We start from the raw sequence: 13721 nt of genomic DNA, 5'->3' as shown, positions 1-13721 counted from the left end.
GGCCGTCGGGCTGGGCGCCTTGCACGGATGCCGTAGACGCGTGGACGTCGTCGAACTGTTCTCGCAGATACACCTCTGTTGCCAGGTATGGTACGGGCTGTAAGGGTTGCTGGCTGGAACCTGTGTCGGAGGTGCGTGGTTCGAATGCATCGGTCTTGACATGGGGTCGTTACTGGTGGGCGGCCACTACGGGGACGGTCTATAACTTGATTGTTTTGCTGAAAACGTCGCCATAAGTGCCAAATGGTGTTTCTATGGACGTTGAATCGACGAGCAACGTCACGCTGCGAGGTACCAGACTGAAGCATACCTATAGCTCTCCATCAGTCATTTTCCCCGAGGCGTGGCATGTCGAACTTGTTCCAGAATGATGAATAGAGGTGTTTTTCTGACTTCTGCACTTCTTAAGACTGCATTGAGTGGAAATGATAAGCGTCTGGTTGTCTGGCCTTTTGAAGTGAACATTGCTGGCCATTTTTCTCGAATATGTCATGCTTCTTGCAGATTTCGTGCAATTCGAACAACAATTGCTTGGTTGCGTTTCTTCGACCATTTTAACAAACTCTTTCTCTGGTTCAAATCCAAAAATTCATTCACAAGATTACCAATGAAAAAATTCCATGTCACAATAACTTTTGCCTCTGAGTATATATATATATATATATATATATATATATATATATATATATATATATATATATATATATATATATATATATATATATATATATATATATATATATATATACATATATATATATATATATACATATACATATATATACATATATATATATATATACAAAATACATACATATATATATATATATATATATATATATATATATATATATATATATATATATATACATATACATACTAAAATTTAAGACCCGCCGCTCCGCTGACGGAAATACCAATATTTGCTGCGATGGCTAATCCATGGGGGGGGGGGGGCGCGGCAGGGGGGGTGGGGGGTTGCAGTTTTGACACGCGTGTCCATGCACCCATTAAAATGTATATATATACTTTGTATCATAAACATTCCCGGGAATTACCCGAATCCATCGTATTTGGATTTATTGAAATCCATTGATCTGTTCTCAAGTTATAGCACAACAAATAGACACACACGGCTCCTTTTATAATACAGAAGATATATATATATATAAATATAAAATGTAGTTTTTTTAAAATATAGAAGAAGACATATATATATTCGCGGTTCCGCATATTTGCGGATGATAATATGTGACCTGTTTCTCTATTCGCGGAAAAGCGTCCCGCGAATTTGCAGTTTTTTTTTCTATTCGTGGCCTTGTTCCACAATATCGTGGTTTTTCAGGGGCGCAAAAAAAAAATTCATGAGCTGTTAGCTTGACATACAGTATTTATAAAACCCATCTTTCACCAGCCATGCATAAAGCAGCTGGACATACGCAAAAAAACATGTTCTACGAGAGTCGCGAGCATGACCTGCTCCTGCGTTTGCTGACGTCTGTTTCGCGTTTTCACGGCTTTCGCGGGATATCCCGTCATTCACACTGTGAATAGCTTCACGTGATATTCCACTGTTCACAGGTAAACATTGCTTCGTGGGATATCCCACCAGCAGCATAACACGTCATCCTTGCGAGTTACTGTACAGAATGAAAACACTCCACAGTATCTATTAGTGTAATTAGCTGTCTCCCTTTCCCCCATTGAAACAATGGCACAGCATTCATTCGCGGATTTTCATCGACATTTGTGGATTATTGCCGACATTCAAGGGGTTTGTCTCGCCATTTCCAGGACGTCCATCGACCTTCGCGGATTATCGTCGATATTCTCGGGATTTGCGTTACAATTCGAGGATTTTGCTTTGCCGTTTGGGTTTGGTCCTCTCTATTCACAGATTTTCGTGACTCGGGAACTTATCCCCTATTTTTCCATTGAAGCAATGCCCCGCTATTCGCAGGTTTCGCTATTCGCGGATTTTCCAGGAACGTATCCCCCACGAATACCGAAACCCACGAATCGCGTGGTCCGACTGTATATGTGTACATATATATTGTTACGTGCTCCTCCCCAAGCCCCGGTCACGGTGTACCTCCGAGCCCCGAGAGGAGTCACGGCAGAAAGATGTGTTATTCTGTATGTCAAAGATCAATGGTGAAACCACACCAATTGTTACCAACAAACAAGTATTGTATTAAGATCACACAAGAATAACAGTACAAAAAACAATAGTAATCAATTGTACAACCAATATATATTTCGTACAATGTAACTCACTGTGCTCCAAGTGAGTGAAACAAGAACATTCCCAATGTCTCTATCCCGGCATCAAGCCAAAGTCGATCCGATCCAGTGATCGTCAGAACGAAGTCGTATCGAGACCAGAATCCCGCTCGGTTGATAGTCACACTGCCAAAATGGGTGAAGGCACCCTCCAGAAGCGACGGGGAAATCACACCTTCAGGTATGGACGTTCATCGGCTCCCAATCGGCGAACCGCAGATTTCCCACTCAAAAGCCACGTTTCACACACACACCAAGTTAACGTCTGGATGCGGTGAAAATGGTTGAAGTGAGGAGAAAAACCTGGAGCGATGCGAAAATCGGGCGCGAGTCAAAATGGCCAACGGCCCGTTCTCGAGACGTAATGGCACTCCAACGATTCTCTTCGGCATCGACCGCAAAACCTGTCACACAGGTTTATCGGTCACAGCGATAACAACTCTGTCACACTGTCGCTGGAATCCCTTTCCCAGGAAACCCAAAGTTCACTCGCAACCCTAGTTCGCCAACGTTTGCTCAAGACCTCAAAGCAGCTCGGCTTTCTTGCCCGACTCACTCGCTCCGCCTCTTTTCCCTCTTCGTCCTCTTCTTCCTCTTCCGGTTTCTTTTAGAACATTAACTTTTTTACCTTTTGAAAATAGTAATCTCTATTTCACTTGAACGACAACAATAGTAGTACATGCAACCAAAAATGTTTACAGTGGATGAGAACCACAACAACGGAAGTGACGAATCCGTAGCAATATATATATATATATTGTTGCGGAATATGAGGATTGTGTTTTTTTATTGTGTTGTATTGTATAGTAAATTGTTGTGAAATATTGCTTTATTCTGGACCCTCCTTACTCCAGTTATGTATAAAGGTCAAAGGGCGTCCCATAATTAGGTCATAAACAATCACGTCAGCCAATCATAGATTTCCCCCTGGTTGATAGTTATATCTTTATTATGTGTATTAGGGTAAGGCCTTGTCTTCCATTAAGATGACACTCCATTGCACCAAGCGAAATAGAGTAGATTCCTTTCACATTCCCCTTTCATCATTGCCAAGCCTCAATTGCCAATTACATCCCCTCCAAGCCTCCATTGCCAACTGCACGGGGCACAGGTTTGTTACAGCGGTGGGTTGCTGATTTCACCCCAATAGCCACCATTAAGCATGTGCTCAGCTCGGGGTCAGAGGGCCTGTGCCCACCAATCAGGGCCGAGGCGAGCTGACTGATGGGCGTGTCCTAAAGGCCGGCGGCTTGATCGCCGGAGGCGCTATAAAAGCGCGCGCACAAGGTACTGCCAAAGGATATCCAGGGAAGCACAAAGCCTGCTATTCGTCGCCTTGCTCGCCAAAGTTGGACCAAAAAAAGGAGTTAACAGCAAGTGCAACGCTAGCTTATACGAGCTTAATTAAATACCCAGGACAGAACAAACAAAGACAGACTCACATGGGGAATTGCAGAGTGGATTGGCTGGAAGGAGGAATGGGAAGGCCGAGGCCACTGCAGGCGTCGAGGTCCCGCTCCAGGAGTCGACTCGCGTTCTTGGCGGGAAAGCCTTCGTGTGCAGCGGCGCGTATTGTTCACCCCGAGCGGATGGGCGCTTCGTGCTTGACTCCGGGCTCTTCAGCTCCACTTTTATTGCCACTTAACACCACACTCAACTCGTCCTCCTCCCACGCCACTCTCTTTCTTCATCAACCCTTCCTCCTTCAACAACAACTGTACTTTTAGCCACCAACCACCAACCAACTCCTCACCACCGACAACCACTGACAACTCAACGCAACCACTGACCACCGACAACTTCTTGCGCGCGCGCCTTTATAGCGCCTCCGGCGATTAAGCCGCCAGCCTTCAGGACACGCCCATCGGTGTGCTCACCTCGGCCCTGGTTGGTCGCGCGACCCTCTGGCTCCGCCCTTGATGACGGGCGGGCACGCCTTTCTTCCCCGACCCGAGCACATGTTCAATGGTGGTTTTGGAGGGGATGTAATTTGCAATTGAGGCTTGGCAATGATGAAAGGGGATCTACTCTTATTTAATGCAGTGCAATGGAGTGTCATCTTAATGGAAGACAAGGCCTTACCCTAATACACATAATAAGATATAACTATCAACCAGGGGGAAATCTATGATTGGCTGACGTGTATGCTTTATGGAATTAACTACGGGAACGCCCTTTGACCTTTATACAACACTGGAGGCAGGAGGGTCCAGACTAAAGCAATAATTCACACAATTTACGATACAATACAACACAATAAAAAAAACACAATCCTCATTTCCGCAAATATATATACAGCACACTCACTCACCTCTGTGAGTACACAAAAATTTCTTTTTTTATACCTACTTTTGCAGCCCCCTGTGTGTGTGTGTGTGTGTGTGTGTGTGTGTGTGTGTGTGTGTGTGTGTGTGTGTGTGTGTGTGTGTGTGTGTGTATATATATATATATATATATATATATATATATATATATATATATATAGTGTTGCGGATTTGAGAATCCTGTGGTTTTTTTTTATTGTTGTAAGTGTAATGAATCTTGTTGTAAATATCTCTGTTTTGTGTGTAAAGGTCAAAGGTCGTCCTCCTAGTTAATCCATATTATACATGCACGTAGCAAATCATATATCCTTCTAAATAGTTATCTTCTTATTCTATGTAGTTTAAGGCTCTGTTTCCCACTAGTTGACTCTGCATTACACCAAAGGACATAAGATAGTTCCCTTTCCATTCCCAAAGCCTCCATTTCCAACCGCATTTCCAACTGCATTATTGCCAACTGCATTGGGCGGTTTTCTTCACCCCAAAACTCCATTACGCACGCGGTCAAGTCGGGGAAGAAAGGCATGTCTCCGCCCCTCGTCATCAGAGGGTGGAGCCAGCGAGCCCCCACCAGCCAATCAGGGCTGGTGAGATACCATCACGGGCGTGGCGCGGATTGATCCAAGAGCGCGTTATAAAAGCGCCCGCGCAAGTCTATTAGAAGGACAAGTGCGTAAGAGTCCAGTTGAGGAGAAGCGGAGAGAGGGATTTGAGGGAGGTGCGCTGGACCAGAGGCAGATTCTGCGGAGGAAGAAAAGAGCGTCAGAGACGCAGGAGGCGGAGGACGCGTGAGACAGCTGCCGGTGGGGAACCGAATACGTGGAGCTGCCGGCTCCTCTCTGCCAACCCGAAGCTGAGCTGTGTTTGCCGGGTTTTCGCCTCGACCCCAAAAGCGTGGACCGGAGCGCGCGCTTGGAGCCGGACCTCGACGCCACCATCTCCCTGGACCCTCCTCTGCCGCCCCAAACCATTTCTGCCATTCCATCCTTTTGTGTACGTGAGTTTGTTTTGTGTGTCTTGTCCCTGGGTATAAGTAAGCTTGTATAAGTTAATATTTGCACTGTGTCCTTCTGGTCCTTCCATCCTTTCTGTCTTTATTTTCTTATCTTTCCTTCTCCTTGGTTCTTTTGATTGTGTAAATAATAGTGAGTAATAAATCATATTTGTATTTCCGACCTTCGTTCTTCTTCTTCATCCTAGTCCGGTCGTCTTTGTGATTTCCCCATTGAAAACCTGTGGCGCGATTTTGGCCAACGTTTCAGGATCGGGTTTAGTCTCTGCTAATGGTTCGTGCCGCGGTTGCTAAACCGCTCGGCAATTAACATCTGTCCGCGGTCGCGAACGAGGTTGCGCCCCTGCCTCTCCGGAGGGAGCTGTGCAGCCCCAGGACCACGTCGGTCAGTCATAGACGAGGGGATTAATCCCCCCTCGGTAAGGGGGAAAGAGGCCGACGTTGGGTTCCGTAACAATATATATATATATATATATATATATTTATATATATATTATATATATATATATATATATATATATATATATATATATATATATATCAGTCACTATGCGATCTTCGTATCATCAGTGGGGAACCGCCAGCAATGTGTCCCATACAGCTGCTGCTGCACCTTGCTGGGAGCGATAGGCACCGCCTGCCACACGGTAACATTATCTCTGGTATCCACTCATCATATGGAGTCGACCTGGATGCGGTTGGGAAATCACTAATAATTGGTATCTGTAATCTGGTTCTCCAACCTAATGAGCGAACGTCATGACGTCATCGCCATGCATGTCCGCATTGCCTGCAAAGCTCCAGGGGAACCATCTAGCAGTGCGTCATTATGGATTATAAATTCAGATACTGTCACAAGTGCATGCAAAACTCACAGTTACCGACCTGGTTTCGCCCTTGTTGGGGCTTCATCAGGGCAACGCAGTGAGCCTTCCATACACTTGTAACTCTGAAAACCTTTTGGTTTTTTTTGTATCAGTCACTATGCGACCTTCATATCCATACCAGGTCGACTCCATATGATGAGTGGATACCAGAGATAATGTTACCGTGTGGCAGGCGGTGCTTATCGCTCCCAGCAAGGTGCAGCAGCAGTGGCATGGGACACCTTGCTGGCGGTTCCCCACTGATGATATGAAGGTCGCATAGTGACTGATATTTAAAAAACCGAAAGGTTTTCAGAGTTACAAGTGTATGGAAGGCTCACTGCGTTGCCCTGATGAAGCCCCAACAAGGGCGAAACCAGGTCGGTAACTGTGAGTTTTGCATGCACTTGTGACAGTATCTGAATTTATAATCCATAATGACGCACTGCTAGATGGTTCCCCTGGAGCTTTGCAGGCAATGCGGACATGCATGGTGATGACGTCATGACGTTCGCTCATTAGGTTGGAGAACCAGATTACAGATACCAATTATTATATATATATATATATATATATATATATATATATATATATATATATATATATATATATATATATATCTATATATCTATATATATCTATATATATCTATATATATCTATATATATCTATATATATCTATATATATCTATATATATATATATATATATATATATATATATATATATATATATCTATATCTATATATATATATATATATATATATATATATATATATATATATATATATATATATATATATATATATATATATATATATATAGATATATACATATATATATTAGCCGAATGCACCCCGCATTGCCGAGGTTCTTTTTGAATGAATTTACTACTATAATTCAGCTTTTACTCGCGGCCGTAGAAGATTGACTACTATCATTCAGCTCAGCTTTTAATTGCGAAATGGGCCCAGCCCGGCCGAGGCGGCCTTGACCGGCCTCGCCACCTAGCCTATAACCTTCCCGGGGTCCATCCCGACACATTTTAAGTTCTTTTTGAATGAATTTACAACTATAATTCAGCTTTTACTTGCGGCCGTAGAAGATTGACTACTACAATTCAGCTCAGCTTTTAATTGCGAAATGGGCCCAGCCCGTTCGAGGCGGCCTCGACCGGCCTCGCCACTTAGCCTATAACCTTCCCGGGGCCCGTCCCGACATACATATATATATACAAAATTTATAATCACAAACCTTGTCATAAACATGTATAAGTAAGGAATCGTTTCAGTGAATGACATTTGCATGACAAAATTGCCGTAGTTTTACGAGTAAATGTCATGTATGAAACTGTAGCAGAGAGAACATACACTTACTTTGGCACAACCAGGGCTTGTACGGTAAAGATGCAGCAAAGAATGAAGAAGGAGCAGGTCACATAATATTTGATGTGAGGAAGTGAAGTGTTTCGGTACTGAGCGAGGAACATCACAAAGGCTTTCAGTCGTATATAAAATTCATTCAAGAAAAAATAAATTCTCGGATTTGCAACTTAGTGCTTTTGGCAGAATTAAAATGAGCAATTAGGTTGATAGTGGGGGGGCCAATGTAGCAGATTGAAATGCCCGGTGAAATTGCTTGTTAATTTTTGGACACTGGTTGGGCTGTCTTTAGGGATGATATAAGTTCTAGAAAAAATATGTCTCCAATTGTTTCAAGTTCTTTATGGCGGCCATTTTGGATTTTCAAAATGGCGGATGTCGAAAACGTAAAATTCCATTATCTTGGCTTCTAAATGACCTAGAGTTTCGATTCTGGTGTCCAGTTGTACATTTTTGGGGATAGAGAATTGAATGAAACCTTCTTTAATAACCTACAAGGGATAAAAATAGGTTTTTATGGCACAGCCGAACCAGTGTCCAAAATCTAACTTAATGCACATCTATCTTAATTGTTATTTGTTATTTGTATGTTCCAGATTCGTGACCCTGAGCTATGATGGAGCCAAAAAGCAAGAAAACCAAGAAAGAAACTGATTTCACACTTTGCATTCAGTGCCAGGATCCCCAAGGTGCACTAGTGACTGAGCCAGCACTGGGCTCATATGCAAAGTTTCTCCAGTTCATCCAGGAGAGGGCACGATATGGTGATGCCGACTTCAAACAGATCAGCGAACGATTAAGCTGTTTCACTGCCACTGACTTGAGGAACAATAACGCAAAGTGGCACCGGGCATGTTATGGATCTACATGCAACACTGCTCACCTGGAGCGTGCTAGAGTTCGCCACCAGAAAGCCTGCGAACATGGCGACACCCAGCATCTTCATAAGAGGTGTGGACGTCCTTCTTCTGCACCTGCCGCTGCAAGTACCTCAGGTTCTACGCAAGACGAGACTCTTCGCTTCACACGTTCATCATCAACTCCATTCAACAGAGACCTTTGTTTCTTCTGTCAAGAGGTCACTAAGGAAAGTGTACATGTTGTATGCACGTTCAACGCAGGTAAACAGCTGAAGAAAGCTGTTGAAGAAGGCAGCAACCACAAGTGGAAAGTTCAGCTGAGTGCTGCCATCAGTGCACATGATGCTCATGCGATCGACGTCAAGTATCATCTCCCATGCTGGGTGCAGAATGTCCAACGTGCTCCCAAGAGTGGGACATCAAGTGATGACAAAGAACACATACTGCAAGAAACTAATGTTATCAAAATAGCCGCAGACATTGAGTTTGTCAGCCTTGTTCGCTCTCTACTCCAAGCTGGTGAAATTCTCAACATGTCTGACCTGAAGTCGGTTTACTCCAGGATTCTTGACAATAATGGTGTGCACAATGTCCCATCACCTACTACCCAAGGCATGAAGGAGAAAATCAACTCTCACATTGATGACGTTCACTTCATGAAACCAAAACGTCGAAACGAGTCAGACTGTGTATTCTCCACTGCCGTGCGTGATGCAGCTGTCGAAGATGCAATGACGAAGACAAATGAAAAAAACATCGAACAACTGTTTGAGAGTGCCTCTGTTCTCCGCAGTGCCATTGCTTGTCAGAACAAGCACCCATGGCAATTTGAAGGAGAAATGAACACTGATGATGCTGAAAAGCATGTACCCAAAGTACTCTATGCTTTCCTCCGCTGGCTACTGGAAGGACCAGCCACGAGCATTGAGCCAGAGACTATGCGCTCAGCCACTATTCATCGAGATGTTATAACCATCAGTCAGAACATCATGTACGGCTACAAGTCAAAACGCCAAGTCACGTACAAGCCCAAAGAGCCAGATGCACCATTCCGCCATCGCTTAGAATGGCCACAGCAGCTTGCCGTTGCCATTGTAGTCCATCAGTCCACCAGAAACAAGAAGCTTCTGGATTTCCTGCATGGGTTCGGTCTGTCTGTTGATTATAGTCGGATCTTGCGGTTGGAGACACAGCTGGCCAACTCAGTCATAGAGTCTACGACAGAACAGGGTGTATACTTTCCAAGAACCATGCGCATAGGGACGTTTGTCTTCTTTGCAGTGGACAACAGTGACTTCAATGAAGACACACCTGATGGGAAGCGGACACTCCATGCTACAGCCTGGGCACTCTACCAACGACGGGAACATGCACCCTCCACAGATGAACATAGAACACTGACACTACATGACCGAAAGGCCAGACACCGCTCACTCAAGGTTCTGACTGCTCCAGACTTTGTTCCTTGCCAAGCACCAAACAAACAATCTGCCACAGGTACCACGTATAGCTTCAAGACACGGTCAAACCCAGATGTCACCAAGCCGTACTCTGCGACGGACACAGTGTGGCTACTTTCACGCACAATCATGCGAACAGCTGAAGCTGAGGACGTACAAGACGACATCATCCCACCAGATGACCAGCTGCAAGCTGCAGAACCCCAGCATGCTGACCCTGTTGGGTCACTCGTCCACGATCCAAAACAACCACCTGGCAGTAGGATCAAGCATCACGATATCCCAACTTGGACAGCCTACAACTCACTGCTCTCCTCTTCGAAGCCTCTGACAGAGGTCAACGCCCTGCCATTGGTAGCAGCACCAGCCCATGAATGGCAAACACTGATAACAGTCTTGAAACAGACACAGCAAATCAACTGCATGGTCATGGGTCCCGATAGGAAGACAGTGATCACCTTAGACATGGCCCTGTATGAGCGAGCCAAACAGCTGGAGATGACCAGAGATGACTGCAAAGGCAAGTGGGTACTGCGACTAGGGGAGATGCACACTGTGATGGCTGCACTGAGGGCTGCTGGGAATGCCATAGAGGACAGTGGTCTTGACGAGGCTTGGTCTGAGGCTGATATCTATGGCCCAACAACGACCAGACAAATACTGGAAGCCAAGCACATGAAGAGGGCTTTGGAGGCCCACATCACCACTGTCCAAGCCCTCTTCGACCTCTATGTGGACGAATTCTTCCAAGAGCATCCCCATCTGAGGGGCCCATGTACCCAGTCAGCACAACAGGTTGCCCAGAGCTGTCATCTACACAACCGAGAGGAGATGACAAGCGCGCAGAACAACATGCTAGCTGTCCTCGAGTCAAACGAAGTCCTGGAGGCCATGGCAATGTTTGATGAGAGGAAAGAAGCCAAGAGTCCACTGTTCAAGTTTGTGCGACGCTACATGCGGATGATAATGCTGATATACACATTCATCCGTGCCACCCGTGATGGACAATTTGAGCTTCACCTGTCTTCACTGGATGAGATGTGCATATACTTCTTTGCACATGACAAACAGAAATATGCCAGGCTGACTCCCCGGTACCTTGCAGAGATGAAGGCCCTGAAGATTACAGATCCAGGGATCTACCAAGAGTTCATGGATGGGAACTTCAGTGTCCATAAGAATGAAATCCCCTTCTGTGCTGTAGGTGTGGACCATGCACTGGAGCACATCAACAGGATCATGAAGGTGACAGGGGGTATTGTGGGCATTACCCAGAATGCCAGTGCCCGCGAAAGGTTCTTTCTGACAGCACCAGAGCTGAGTAGGCTTGCTGAAGAAGCCCGTCATATGGCTGGCTCACAATCAGCTACACGCAAGGAGCACCACGACCTATCAACCACAGTCTGGGCTCGGCAGGAAGACAGCATTCGTCGACTGAAGAATGTGATCAGAGAGTCCATGAATCCCATGACGCATGAGGGTGAAGACCTGACGACTATCATCACCAAGGTGGTGATGCCAGCTGAAGTACAGAAGGATGTCTGCAACCAAGATGAGATTGGTCAGAAAGCGTATAACACGTTTGTTGCAGAGCGCATCAACACAAATGAAATCAACCTTTGGGCCAGAATGGGAAAGGTCAAACTGAAGATGTGGAAGAGTGCCAGGAAAGCTGTGAAGCACAAACTGGCAGACAAGGTTGTAGAGCTGAAAGACGACAGGTCACTGTTTGCGCGCATGCTGATCGTGGCCCGCTCACGACCAGAGATCAACTTGAAGGATGCCATAGGTCAATATGAATTCACCGCGCTTCCACGAACCCTCTTTGCAATGGCTGGGACACTACTACCATGCACAGACAAAAGCAAGCTCATGGGCATCCTAGAAGATCTACCCAAGAAGTCAACTGGCACTGGTCAGCAGCCAGACGACGACAATCCTGAACATACTCCACCCCCTCCCAAGAAGGTGACTGTCATAGACGGCATGGCATTAGTGCAAGCAATGGGTAAGCCACAATGGGTCAAAACATGTGCCCAGTGGGCTGGCCATTTCAATGCAACACTGGACTGCAAGACCAACGGGTATGATGAAGTCCACCTCGTGTTTGACCGATATGATCTGCCAAATTCACTGAAAGAGGCCACACGGGAGAGGCGCCAAGGTGGCAAGCCGCCCACTGCTTACCACGTTCAAGACAGCACCCCGATTGGGAAACTGACAGCAAAACAGTTCCTGTCGCACACCAACACCAAAGATGAGCTAACTGTCTATCTGGCAAAGAAAGCTCTGTGTCACTTTGAGGGGACTACCAAGGTCTTCATCGTCACTTCAAGGCAGGATGTCTTCTCCAACTGCATGGATGTACAGCATCTCCGTAGCTCCCAGGAGGAGGCTGATACGAGGATCTTTCTTCACAGTCTAGATGCCGTCCGAAGAGGTGCAACACAGCTGTACATTCAGTCACCTGATACTGATGTATTCATCCTAGCACTCCACCGGTACCATGAACTATGCAAAGACACATACTTCATCACGGGTGTGGGGAACAAGAAGAGGCAAATCTCACTGGAACCAATAGTACATGAACTTGGTGTCAGGAAGGCTGCAGCCCTACCAGGATTCCATGCATTCACGGGAGCAGACCAGACTGGTCGGTTTGCCGGCAAGGGAAAGCTCACATGTTGGCAAGCCCTCAATAGGTGCTCTGTTGAGGTGGTATCTGCGTTTCATGACCTTGGGGCCTCTGAGGAGCTGAGAGCTGACACAGAAAGTGACATTGAGGCATTTGTATGCCAGCTGTATGAGCCTCGTACTACAGTTGTGGATGTGGGCAAGCTGAGGTGGAGACTGTTTACCAAGAAACAGCTAGAGGCACAGAAGCTGCCACCAACACGGGGAGCTTTACATGAAGCCATTGCTCGTGCACATTTCCAGGCCATGGTGTGGCATCAGGCTGATGTACCGGACCCCCAGCTTCCACAACCAACAGAACATGGATGGAGAGCAGAAGGAGATCAGCTGGTGCCCATCACAACCAAGGACCCTCCAGCCCCAGCTGCCATCACACATCTAATCAAATGTAACTGCAAGAAGACCCAATGCATGTCTCACTGCTCATGCAGGTCTCAGCATCTCAACTGTTCTGAGATGTGTATGTGTGGGGCAGATGAAGAGGTGTGTGGTAACACGGGTCAGGAGCGCCCCATGGGAATCGATAACACTGATGATGAGGAGGATGGAGATCCTTCAATGTAACAATGAACACTGCCAACTAAAAATATTGCACAAAGACATTATAAGTGTACATTTGAACACTAAAGTCCAGCCTTTATGTGATTTAGAAGTGAAAATGATGGAAAAAAATATATATATGTGTTGGCATAAGTGCGTGAAAATCCAAGATGGCTGCCATAAGAACCCTTTTGATCATATGTAGGTGTATAAATGTGTGTTTATTGGATTAAGTATCCGCAAATATGTACATTTGGACACCAAAATTAACACTCTAGGTCATTTAGAAGCCAAGATAATG

The 13721-nt window shown here is 45.6% G+C and overlaps 1 protein-coding gene across 7 annotated transcripts in view; it reads right to left on the bottom strand.

Annotated features, from left to right (window-relative positions):
• LOC137421238 (adenylate cyclase type 2) overlaps positions 1-13721 on the bottom strand; it is a 298504-nt gene that overhangs the window by 64714 nt on the left and 220069 nt on the right. For all 7 annotated transcript variants that reach the window (XM_068107099.2, XM_078771680.1, XM_078771679.1 and 4 more), the window contains one exon: positions 7861-7958. In XM_068107099.2, the coding sequence (XP_067963200.2) occupies positions 7861-7958 (98 nt within the window). The remainder of the gene's footprint in view (positions 1-7860; positions 7959-13721) is intronic.

This window comes from Myxine glutinosa, chromosome 2 (assembly GCF_964187855.1).
Source record: "Myxine glutinosa chromosome 2, kmMyxGlut1.1, whole genome shotgun sequence".
NCBI lineage: Eukaryota > Metazoa > Chordata > Myxini > Myxiniformes > Myxinidae > Myxine > Myxine glutinosa.
Note: the sequence above shows the minus strand (reverse complement) of the source record. Positions and strands in the feature narration are given on the sequence as shown.